We start from the raw sequence: 13318 nt of genomic DNA, 5'->3' as shown, positions 1-13318 counted from the left end.
GTCCATATACTGTATCTATTTTAGATTTTGTTTTAAAAAAATATGCTTTTTTATAATGATTCATATGTTTTCTTTACTTTCAAAAGATACGACTTCTCGTTCAAGCGGATATTTAATCATCAACGCTTCCAAGTCTGCCTTTTCAAAACTTCTGGACAAACTAAGCATTCATCTGACCGATGTACCTATAAGTAGAAGTACCCTCAAATCATCTGATAACAAAGGGTCTCTGGCTAGAATGTTAGCCCAGGGTCTTCAAAGAAGTGATTCAAAGGCTCTAAAAGAATGCCGTACTATAAATATACCTGTGCTGGTATGTACACATATATTTATTTTTCTTTGAAATAGAAGATGCATTTTGTTATGTATTTTACCAACCTGACATTAGACCTGTAAATGAAAATTAACCTATTATCATGAGCATTTATGTATTTTCTAAATACTCTGAAAACTATTTATTTGTTTACAGCATATGCGTTTTCCTTGGTTAATGCCTCTAAATACTTTTGGTAGTTATAGTAGCTGCAGTGGGAATTAGCAAACTATATTTGACTTCTTTCTTCAAACAAGATATATTTAGATGAGGAACCTTTACATAATGTAAAGCAAGAGCGTTCCTTGGTTAAAAAGTACGATCATAGTCACGTCCGATAAACACAGTTCACACGCTACCACATCCTAACAGCCCATCGCTCAAGGAACTCTAACAGAATATTACCTGATTCTGGATATATTTAATGGTTTATTGAAACAGCACACAGCAGCTTTCAATTTAACCTCTCTATTGCAACATGTTGAACACCAGTGGAGAATTAACTGAAGCTATCAATATGAGGTGGATGTGGACTTTGGTTTCTTGTTGTCACAAATGGGCTGATTCGCATAATGGGGCCATTTGCAACACCAAAAATTCCTTTTTGTATGTACAAACCCCTATTTTCTGATTCAGTAACCTATTATCGAATCGCATAATGGGTTAGAAATTCGGTATTAGGAAGGGGCGTGTTGAGGGCGTTCCTTCCTAACAGCTTTTCGCAGTGCCATGTACAAATGTTTTGCAGCCAAAATGCAGTCGTGAATCATTTGCATTTTACCTCCTACTTCAAGTAGGTGGTAACCCCATTACAAACCGGAAGGGGTTCCCAGGGGACTCCTAACCGCTTTTAAGAGCAGACAGTGGTCACAGGGACCACTGCCTACTCTTGAAATGTGAAACTGAAACTTTTCATTTTTTTTTTTGAAACACATCCCGTTTTCCTTTAAGGAAATTGGGCTGCATTTAAAAAACAAAAACGTTGCTTTGTGTAAAAGCAAAACAGCCATAGTGGTCTGCTGTCTCCAGCAGGCCACAATCCCAGTGTTCTCTAGCCATTCCCAATGGGTCACAAATTGGGACCTACCTCATGAATAATAATGAGGTAGGTAAACTGTTAACCCCATTAGGAATCGTTAAATGTGTAAAGGACACATGCGTAAACAGGTGTTTGTGATTTCCAAATAGCGAATCACAAAAATGTGCTATTATTAAGTTGCAAAATAAATCCTACGTACATATGAACCTTAAGCTCTACTCATTGAAGTATAATAGTATGAGAAAATGAGCCATATAACCAACCTTGAAAAAAGTATTTTGTCACCAAAGTAAAAAAATGTACTTTGGCTTCAAGAGAAACAGTGACGGAAGCCTAAGCTCTTGTGAAAACATACAAAATGAAACACGTAAATGCAATTATATTAAATATAATATTCATGTTTTTCATTCTTCTACTTTCCCCAGCTAAGACACTCAATTGTCTCTGGCATATTTCAGTAATAATTATAAGTAACATAATTGCTGCAATTTAGAAATAGCACCATGGGATATGGGCACAAAAACAGGCAATCCTTTATATATATATATATATATATATATATATATATATATATATATATATATATATATATATATATATATATATATATATAACTATATCTATATCTATATCTATTACCAGTAGGTAGTTATAGTTAGGACCTAGTTTGCATAGGAAATCGGCAACATTCTATTTGGAATAACTTTGGCGTCGGTGGATGAATCTTCGCGAAATTCTCCAAGAAGATGACCTGCTCCGCTCTGCTCCTTTCCTGAAAGGTTGGGGTTGATTCGTCAAGTGGGGGCTGAGAAAAAAGGGGGGTCCCAAAACGTGTTTTCCCCATGCAATTTTCCATAGGACCTTTAGCTAGGGCTACAGCCTGAACGGCTGAACGGAATTACACCAAATTTGGCATAAAGGTAGAGTTTGGATCGCAGATTACCCTTTTTGTTAAATGGTGTAAATCTCTTCAGTAGTTCCTGAGAAAATCAAAAGTAAAATCATAGATATATCTTGAGGAGCTTACCGTACGCGTACGGTAAGCGTACTGTAAAGCGTACCATTAGGAGCATGAGCTGCATACTCATTTCCTGTCAACTGACTGTCAACACTCCAAACCAGAAAGTGTTGGCAGCCATCTTGTGCCTCGGTAGAACAGAGGCACAAGAAAGCAGTAAAAGAAAGGTGAAAAACACGCAAAGGGGGCAGGGTAGAAACACCCTCACCCCCTAGGCCTGCTCAGGGGGTCCCACAAGGACCCCCAAGGCCAAAGAATTAAAAAAAAAAATTTAAATCGCGTGGTACGCGTAGGTGCGCGTACCCCGTGGTTAAAAAAAAAACCCTGTCAGTTTTTTTGTAATTACCCCCCGGGGGCATAATAAACGAAAAGTGTGGGAGGGGCCCAATTCCCCCACACTGCCCCGGGGACTGCCACCCCCCAGGGAAAGTAATTATGGTAGCGGGAGGGCACACGGCCCCCCCACAGCCCCAGGGACCGCCACCCCCCGGGGTTTTGATATTAATGATGGGGGGCAGGTTAACCTGCTCTCTCTTTCAAGTAGGAAAGCAGACTGCTTTCCATCAAATAGAGCAGCATGTAAGCTGCTCTCTCTGACGAAAAGCAATGCCGGCTCCCGAAGGACGCAGGGAGCCGGCTAGGACCTTGGGGGCTTTGGGGCTCCCCCCACGGTCCCCTACGTTATATTTCAGCCCCGGGGGATGGGGGCCCCGGGGATTATAAAAAATTGAAATACCGGCCATTTATTTTTTTTACGATAGATTTACCGTACGCGTACCATGCTCGTACGGACGACGTACAGTGCAAAGTCTGTAAGTCGGCCGGTAAGCGTACCTAAGCAAGAATAAAAAAAATATTTTTCAGATATTTATGAAGTGTATGTGTTTAGATGTTGGGTGGCTCTAATAAGAGCCCTTGTGTTTATTGGGAGATTTTAGTACCTATAAATAAGTACCGATGCAGAGTCTTAAGTTGAAGAGGAAGACTATGTTCCCCTCATCTGTAAAATGTACACCATCTCTTCTATAGATGCCATCCATATTGAAGCGCAGATTGTTATGATAAATGGACCCCATTCTACAGTCTCAGAGAAAAGCAGAAACAGATTTATTCACGTTTCCTAGCTTTCTCAATCTGTGGACAAAATTGATAGGACCAGTTCCATTTCTGCCTTTGGCATATGTTAGAATAAACAAAGGCAGTTTGGGGAAAAAGTTACATCAATTCTCGAAAGGTGTCTTTCATAAGCACTTCCAGACCTACCCCAGTCAAAGTGCCTAGGTCATTGCCACCACTGTGCACAATTATGAGGTCAGGGTGTTGGAGATGCAAAAAAGATTTCACCAATGGCATCAATTGGTGCCATTTTAACCCTCTCTGTCCATTCCATTTAATGTATACATTAGGTAAACCTAGGTTTTTGTGAATTTCTTTCTGTTGTGCGTACCTTTGGCTCCAGAAAATATAGCTGTGTCCCACAATCCACACTAAGCATTTTGAAGAGAGGTCTTGATGCACTCAGATGATCTCTGTAAATGAAATGGCAGTTTGAAAACTAATATTGTTCTAAAATTGTGTATTAGATGCAGTTTTGAAACAAGAAAATAAATGGTTGGTTGTTTGAGAACATTCTACACTGAAAAGTAGGGTGCATGTTTCTGTTTTTTATAAGCCTGTCACTTATTGGTTAAGAAAAAATGATAGAAAAGAGCATTACTGAAGATAAGCTGGTTTATTGAGAAGTCAAGCACATTTGCTGTTTTGATTTGCAACAATGTATGATGAAGTTTTCACCTGTGTGCTCAGTTAGGTGTTCTCTGATGTGTTTCTATGGTAACTGGCAGAATGTGGAATGGGGGAAGGGTTGAAAGTTTTGTGAGGTGAAAAGGGTTCAAAAGTTCAAGTATTAGAAAAGTGTGTTTCATTTTGATTTAATGTGGGAATAAATGTGATTTGTTATTTATTTGTAAATGTGTGTAGATTGAGTGTGTAGATTGACAGGAAATGTTTGCTGTTTGCTATATTAGGACTTCCTGACCCCCTAGGGTTGGTTAGGGAGTTTTATAATGATTTCGAATGTCAAAATCTTTTTTTGTTGTTGGTTAGGTACGTTTACGGGACGACTTACAGACTTTGCACCGTACGTCATACGTACGTGCATGGTACGCGCACGGTAAATATATAGTTTAAAAAAAAATCGCCTTTATGACTAATTTTTTAGAATCCCCAGGGACCCCATCCCCCGGGGCTTTAAGTATATGTTTGCGGGGGGGCTTATGGCCCCCCGCAGCCCCGGGGACCGCCATCCCCGGGGCTTTTTTTTAAAGAAATAAAAGACATGTGTGGGGGGCTCAAGCCCCCACAAATGCCACGGGGACCGCCACCTCCCCGCTGCATTAATATTTAAAAGACCCCCCAGCCCCGGGGACCGCCACCCCCCGGGACCGCCACCCCCCGGGGCTTTACAATTGTTGGGAGAGGGCCGCGCGGACCCCCTCCTGGAGCCCTCGATGGCCCTGGGGACCGCCACCTCCCAGGGCCGGCTCCTGCAGTGTCCCGGGGTGCCTACCCCCGCGACACTGCTGTTTACTATGGTAGGGCGGGAGCCTCGTGGCTCCCACCCTACCACAGCAAACTGCTCTCTCTTTCAAGTAGGAAAGCAGATTGCTTTTCGTCAGAGAGAGCAACATGTAAGCTGCTCTCTCTGACGAAAAGCAATGCCGGCTCCCGAAGGACGCGTGGAGCCGGCTGGGACCGTGGGGGATTTGGAGCCCCCCCCATGGTCCCCAACATTGTATTTTAGCCCCGGGGGATGGGGTCCCCGGGGATTATAAAAAATTCGTAATACCGGCTATTTTTCTTTTACGATAAATTTACCGTGCGCGTACCATGCTCGAACGAACGACGTACGGTGCAAGGTTTGTAAGTCGTCCCGTAAGCGTACCTAAGCAAGAAAAAAATCTATCAGAAAAATATATTTTACAGATATCTATCAAGTTTATGTGTTTATGTGTTGGTTGCTTCTAATGAAACCTTTTCTCTTTATTAGTACTTATAAGCAAGTACTTATGCATAGTCTAAAGTTATTGAGGAGCAGTGTTTTATAGCGTGCTGAACTTTTAACCTGTGTTGACAGTTGACATTTGCATGATCTGTTGGGGGTAGGGTGGAAAGTTATGTCAGTTGGAAAGGTTTGAAATGTTGAACCAATAGAAATGTATGTTTGATTTTGAATTATTGAGTGAAGGAATTTGATGTGTACTTAATGTGTATATATGTGTAAATTGAGAGGGAAAATGTGCCATTTTTGGTTCTGCTGCAAGCACTGAAGCAGAGAGATTCTGTGTAAGACTATCTGCTGGGTGAGTGGTATTCTTCTTAATCTTCCAATCAGTTTGAAAGGTGAGTTGATAACTTGTAAGGGACTGTATGTGGTGCATTTTATTTTTATTAAGAGTAATGTGTTTATCCTTGTAAAGTTTGTAGAATCATATTCTGAGTTTGTCTACATTTGGATTACTATTGTGATAAAATCATTTGGTACGTTAATGTGTTTAGATAGTCATCTTTGTGCAATAAAGTGCAGTACTAAAAAATGTAGAATGTGTGCAGTCACTTTTTTAGTTGTAGATTAGTTAATAGTGTTGCTTGTTTAGAATTAGACTTGTGTACTGAATCTACAATTTTGTAGTCAGTATACATAGTCTGCTACATACACTGTTGGACAGATTTACAAGCCCTGTGGGCCGCTTTCTTGTTCTATTGTATCTCCTTTTTGGATGTAATGTTGGAATTGTGTTTGCAAAATGAGTCAGGATTGTCCACTGAAATGTAGGTGTTATATACCTGGAATGTGTTCAGTCAGTTAAAAGTTTTAGTGTAGTAAATGTGTTTTTGGTAAAATGTATGGTTTAAAAATGTTTGTCTAGTATCACACTGAGTGTCTGTGTACATTAAGGAATTATACTTGCTCCTTTTTCAAAACTCTCCCCTGTCTCTCATCACAGTCTACCTCTCTCTGTTTATAATGTTCCTTCTCTTCTGGTATTTCCCCTCTTTCCGTATTTTCACTTGTCTTTCCTCATAGTGCTGCTTGTTCTGATAGTCTCTCCTGTCCTCTTAGTCCTGCTCTGTCTTCATTGTCTCCTGTGTCTCCTAATAGTCCTCCATCTTTTTATACTCCCTCCTCTGACCTCTTAATCCTCTCTGTCTTATCATACCTCCCTGTTAGCAATGCACCAGTCAGTATACATAGACTGCTGCATATATTCTTGGGCAGATTTAAAAGCCTGTTGGGCCTCTTTCTTGTTCTATTGTCTATCTTTTTTGGATGTAATGTTGGCAAACAAAGAATGCAGCAAATTGGAAATGTGTTTGCAAAATGAGTCAGGATTGTCCACTGAAATGTAGGTGTTATATACATGAAATGTGTTCGGTCAGTTAAAGGTTTTAGTGTAGGAAATGTGTTTTGGGTAAAATGTATGGTTTTAAATGTTTTGTCTAGTATCACACTGAGTGTCTGTGTACATTAAGGAATTATACTTGCTCCTTTTTCAAAAATCTCCCCTGTCTCTCCTCACAGTCTACCTCTCTCTGTTTATATTGTTCCCTCTCTTCTGATATTTCCGATCTTTCCTTATTTTCACTTGTCTTTTCTCATAGTGCTACTTGTTCTGATCGTCGCTCTTGTCCTCTTAGTCCTGCTCTGTGTTCATTGTCTCCTGTGTCTCCTAATAGTTCTCCTTCTTTTTATACTCCCTCTTCTGACCTCTTAATGCTCCTTGTCTGATCATACCTCCCTGTTAACAATGCGCCAGTCAGTATACATAGACTGCTGCATACACTCTTGGGCAGATTTACAAGCCTCTTGGGCCTCTTTCTTGTTGTATTGTGTCTCCTTTTTGGATGTAATGTTGGCAAAAAAATAATGGAGGAAATTGGAAATGTATTTGCAAAATGAGTCAGGATTGTCCAGTGAAATGTAGGTGTTATATACATGGAATGCGTTCAGTCAGTTAACAGTTTTAGTATAGTAAATATGTTTTGGGTAAAATGTATGGTTATAAAATTTTTGTCTTGTATCACACTGAACGTCTGTGTACATTAAGGAATTATACTTGCCTCTTTTTCAAAAATCTCCCCTGTCTCTCCTCACAGTTTACCTCTTTCTGCTTATACTGTCCCCTGTCTTGTAATATTTGCCCTGTTTCCTTTTTTTGACGTGTCTTTCCTCATAGTGCTGCTTGTTCTGATATTCGCTCATGTCCTCTTAGTCCTGCTCTGTCTTCATTGTCTCCTGTGTCTCCTAATAGTCCTCCTTCTTTTTATACTCCCTCCTCTGACCTCTTAATCATCCTTGTCTGATCATAGCTCCCTGTTAGCAAATGCACCAGTCAGTATACGTCGACTGCTGCATACACTCTTGGGCAGATTTACAAGCCTCATGGGCCTCTTTCTTGTTTTATTGTGTCTCTTCTTTGGATGTAAGGTTGGCAAAAAAATAATGCAGCAAATTGGAATTGTGTTTGCAAAATGAGTCAGGATTGTCCAGTGAAATGTAGGTGTTATATACATGGAATGTGTTCAGTCAGTTAAAAGTTTTAGTGTAGTAAATGTGTTTTGGGTAAAAGGTATTATTTAATTTTTTTTGTCTAGTATCACATTGAGCGTCTGTGTACATTAAGGAATTATAATTGCCTCTTTTTCAAAAATCTCCCCTTTTCCTTATTTTCACGTGTCTTTCCTCATAGTGCTGCTTCTTTTGATAGTCGCTCATGTCCTCTTAGTCCTGCTCTGTCTTCATTGTCTCCTGTGTCTCCTAATAGTCCTCCTGCTTTTTATACTCCCTCCTTCGACCGCTTAATCCTCCTTGTCTGATCATAGCTCCCTGTTAGCAATGCGCCTTTCAGTATACATAGACTGCTGCATACACTCTTGGGCAGATTTACAAGCCCCTTTGGGTCGCTTTCTTGTTCTATTCTGTCTCCTTTTTGGATGTACTTTTGGCAAACAAATAATGCCGGAAATTGGAAATGTGTTTGCAAAATGAGTCAGGATTGTCCAGTGAAACGTAGGTGTTATATACACTGAATGTGTTCAGTCAGTTAAAAGTTTTAGTGTAGTAAATGTGTTTTGGGTAAAATGTATGGTTTTAAAATTTTTGTCTAGTATCACACTGAGCGTCTGTGTACATTAAGGAATTATACTTGCCTCCTTTTTCAAAAATCTCCCCTGTCTCTCCTCACAGTCTACCTCTTTCTGGTTATACTGTCCCCTGTCTTGTGATATTTGCCCTGTTTCCTTATTTTCACGTGTCTTTCCTCATAGTGCTGTTTGTTCTGATAGTCGCTCATGTCCTCTTAGTCCTGCTCTGTCTTCATTGTCTCCTGTGTCTCCTAATGTTCTCCTTTTTATACTCCCTCCTCTGACCTCCTAATCCTTCCTGTCTCATTATACCTCCCTCTTAACAATGCCTCAATCAATATACATAGACTGCTGCATACATTCTTGTGCAAATTTACAAGCCCCTTGGGCCTCCTTCTTGTTGTATTGTGTCTCATTTTCCTCTCTGCTTATACTTCTCTTTTCTATTCCTTTTTGCCTTTCTTTTTGCATAGTTATCCTACTCTTCATAATCTCTCCTGTCTTAACATTCATCCCTGTCATCATAGTTTTTACTTTCTCCTCATAATAATCTCTCTCTTGTTATACATTCAGTATTTTCTTACATTTCTGTTTTCTCCACATTTTTGTCTCCTTTTCTTCTTAGTTTTGCTCTTCTTTGCACATATTTCACATTCTTTTCTTTTCTTTTACTTTCTCTTCTCTTACTGTTCTGTCTCTGCTCTCACTTCTCTTCTCTTTTCTTATACTCCCAATTCTGTCCTGATATTCTACACTTTTCTTATTGTCATATTCCTCTTATCATTCTCACCCCTGTCTTTATAATCTCTCCTGTTTTCATATTTTTATCTCTTTTCTTTTACTACTCCCTGTCTCTTCATACTATTCTCTTTTACTTATATTCCGTTTTGTCCTATACTCCTTCTCTTTGTGTTCGTCTTCTCCTGTCTCTCTTCATATTCTTTTTCTGTTTTCATTTTGTGTTGGCTCTCTTTATACTTCCCGTTTCTGTTCATATTATATATAATAATATATTATAATGTAATAGTGCATTTCATATATTTATTTTTGTAAAGTGATATATATTTTTTATATTAGATTGTTTTGATCAACATTGAAAATAACTCCTCATGCCTACAAAAATTGAGAAGACGAAAGGACAAAAGAAAACAGTTTATTTAAAGAGAAGTCATCTACAAGATTTACCTGAAGAACAATGTGTTAATAAAAAGAAAAAAGTCCTGGTAAGAAAACTAAGACTTTTTTGCGTTTCACCTGCAACTAAGAGGAACGAGATGAACCATGCAAAATGATCTTCTGAAAAAAACGTGTTCAGCAAAAGGAGGAAAAAATAATACATGGAAATAAGGAAGAAGATGTTCTATAATAGAGTATTGTGTAATTTGACTGAGGTAGTAAAGAATTGTAAAAGAAAATCAGCATTTTATAAGAAAAAGAAATGCATTGAAAAAGTAGTTGAGAAAGCATTTGATTTGAAAAAAAACTCTTTGTTTTTAGTTATCAATAGAATTCGATCACTAGATAAGCCAATCCATTTAATGAAGGCCAAAAGTAAGTGGAAAAAAATCATTAATAGAAGTAATTTTTCTGAGTTTTATTTGGGTGAATGGAAACATAGTTCAAGTTCTGAGCCTTTTTTCAATGAAGAAAGTTATTTTCAGAGTCATGATTTGTTGCATGCAATTGACACTACTGGTCGTGCTTATGAGGTTAAAAATGGTTGTCCTATTGATAAAGAGAAAATTTTCCTAGAAATGCAGAAGAGGTGTTAGCTGATGAAGTTTTAGAGAGATGTCCTAAAGGTCCAGTGTACACTTGGAATTGCAGTAGTATTTGTAGTGTACAGCAGGAATCTATTGATTTTTAACGTAATTGTTTGCGTAACTATACTAAGAAAAGTGTTAAACAGAAGATTAAGATGTTGCAAGGATTAGACCCTTGCAGAGTGAGAGAAAATACTGGTTTGCAAGGTCATTCTCTGGCTTGTCTTTCTAAAAAAGTATGTAGAAGTGTAATTCACCATTTCAGGATGTTAGCAGTTCATCATACTCAGATGAGGAAATTAGTCAGAACATTGTATTACGTGAAAAGTCCAGCACTAATGTTAAAAATGTTAAACAGTGCTCTTTTGCGTGGATCTGTATAAGATGTAACGAATGTTTGTGATGAAATTCAGCTTAGTTACTTTAGTCATCAGGAAGACAGTGCAGAAACTGAGACATTAATAGAAGAAAATGTACAACAGTGTACAAGAAATTACAAAGTTTGCAGTGGTTTCAGGTGAAAGGCCAAATTATTCTTGTATCTGTTGTCAACAAACTCATTATAAAAATCAGACCAGGACTGTTAATTTGTATTTAAAAAGTGAAATAGAAAATAATATTGAGTGGAAGGATTTTGCAACTTATTTGTTGGTAAAGAATTGTTTTGATTTGGGTACTGATCAGCGTATTTGTAAGTATTGTTATAACAAATTAGATGAGAACAAAATGCCTGCTAGAGCTGTGCATAATAATCTTGAGTTGGTAGGTATTCCTTCTGAACTGATGGATTTAAATACTTATGAGTCTATTCTGATTGAATGTGTGCATCCATTTCAGGCTATTGTTCGTATGGAGCCTAAGACAGGGAAATTGCCTCCTTCAGATTTACAGAGAGGATTAAAGGGAAGAGTTGTATATTTGCCTCTAGATTTAAAGAAATATATTGAAACAATTGGTGTAGAAAATGTAGAAGATGAACCTCTGGTTATTCTTGTTAATGGCGTTCCTACAAAGAGTAAAAAAATCTGGCAAGAATTAGTGGATGTTAGGAAAGTGAAAAAGGCAATGTTGTATCTGGTAAAAAATAATCAGTACTATAAAAATGTGTATGTTAGAGAAGAAGAAATAAATGTAGAAGAAGATAGTGAGTTGCAATCTGGACAAATTGAAAAAGTGGATGTGTCCAGAACTGAAGAAATATATGAACATTACAGTGTTCATCCACTTCATTCTAAAGAAGTGATGGGGAATACTATTGAGTTATTCCAAATGAAAGAAGCAAAGGGAAGTCCCATTAGTGTATGGGAAAAAAGCTTGGAAGCTCGTTGTTTCCCTCAGTTGTTTCCCACAGGAGAAGTACATCAGAAGGATAATGTTTTTGAATCTCAGCTAATTAATCTCAAGGCATGTCAGTGTGGTACTAATGAGTACTGGTACCGTCGTCATGGAGAACTTAAATGTACGCTAAGGAACTTAGGAACTCCTACATGGTTCCTTACTCTAAGCTGTGCTGAATATGCTTGGGATGATTTACTTCAATTTCTTCAAGAGGCAAATCCAAATATACTAAATATTGAATACAAGACACCTGGAGAATTGTGCTCTTTGGATCCAGTTAATGTATGCAGATATTTAAATCATAGATTTGAAGCTATGATGTATTTTATCACCAATAAAATAAATCCTCCTCTTGGAGAGGATCTGGACTTCTTTTGGAGAAAGGAGTATCAAGCAAGAGGTGCTCCTCACATACATATGCTATTATGGATCAAAGATGCTCCCAAATTTAGAACAGACTCAGATGATACTGTGTTGTCTTTTATTGAAGAATATGCTACATGTGATGTACCCAAAAGTACACAAGATAAGGACTTAAGACAAGTTTTACGATTCCAAAGCCATCGTTGTGGGAAATACTGTCGTCGATAGTACAAACCTAAGGACAAATTCTACACCAAATGCCGTTTTGCATTTCCACGTCCTGTAATATCGAAAGGAAGAGTGAACAGTTTAATGTCATCTTTGCGACCTACTATCACAAAAAAGTTTCAAAATAATATTTACAACTTAAGAAGAAATGAAGAGTCAAAATAAATAAATGACTATAACCCAGTCATTTTGTCCATGTGGAATGCTAATATGGATATTCAATATGTTGCGGACAATTCCATTGCTGTTGCTCGATATGTAACATCGTACATAACAAAATCGGAAAAGACGGAATTGAAGGAAATGTGGGAAGAGATTTCCCATGAGAAGAGTCTAAGTAAGAAATGATATACTTACAGTTTGAAGATGTTATCTCATCGAGAAATTGGAGCGTATGAATGCTCGGATCGCTTATCATCTGCAAGTCTATACTCCAAATCTAGAAGAATCATATGGGTGAGTCTAGGTCTTGCTGCAACACGAAACCGAGTACTTAAGTCTGTACAAGAAATTGAATATTTAGCTGAAAAAGAGCCAGAAAGTACAGATATTGTGAAAACAAATATGTTGGATATATATTATCCAAATAGAAGTCATCATCTTGAGAATGTTTGTCTCTACGAAGTTCTGAAAAACTACATTTTTAAACGGAATATTACAGAAAACATCAATAATGGTATATTTGCTGTGGTTGGTTCTGAAGGATGTTTGGTGAAACAAAGAAAAGGACATTTGATTAATCACCGTAAAATGAGTTGCAAAACACCTGACAAAAGAGAATTTGACTATTTAGCTCTTTTGCAACTTTTCAAGCCATGGCGTTCACAATTGGAATTACTTGGAGATTTCGAGAGCTATGAAGATTTCTTCAATGCAAGTAAAGATACTATAGCATGTCCTGTTTTTGCTATTTATGTGAAAATGTTGAATAACGAAATTGAGCAAGAAGCTACAATTGCAGCTGAGATTGCTAGAGACAGTTCTCAAGACAGTCAAACTTCTGCTCCATTAGGTCAGGATCCATTAGGAGAACCAATTATTCAAAATGAAGCAGCAACTGCTATGGAAGAAGTGGAAACAGCAATGTATCAAGCTCAAGAAGATGTAACAAA

General features: G+C 38.0%; 1 protein-coding gene across 2 annotated transcripts in view; it reads left to right on the top strand.

Annotated features, from left to right (window-relative positions):
* The window catches only part of CCDC171 (coiled-coil domain containing 171), a 2807212-nt gene that overhangs the window by 1978397 nt on the left and 815497 nt on the right, over window positions 1-13318 (top strand). For both annotated transcript variants that reach the window (XM_078675985.1, XM_078675986.1), the window contains one exon: window positions 87-313. In XM_078675985.1, the coding sequence (XP_078532111.1) occupies window positions 87-313 (227 nt within the window). The remainder of the gene's footprint in view (window positions 1-86; window positions 314-13318) is intronic.

This window comes from Lissotriton helveticus, chromosome 2_1 (genome assembly GCF_964261635.1).
Source record: "Lissotriton helveticus chromosome 2_1, aLisHel1.1, whole genome shotgun sequence".
NCBI lineage: Eukaryota > Metazoa > Chordata > Amphibia > Caudata > Salamandridae > Lissotriton > Lissotriton helveticus.
Note: the sequence above shows the minus strand (reverse complement) of the source record. Positions and strands in the feature narration are given on the sequence as shown.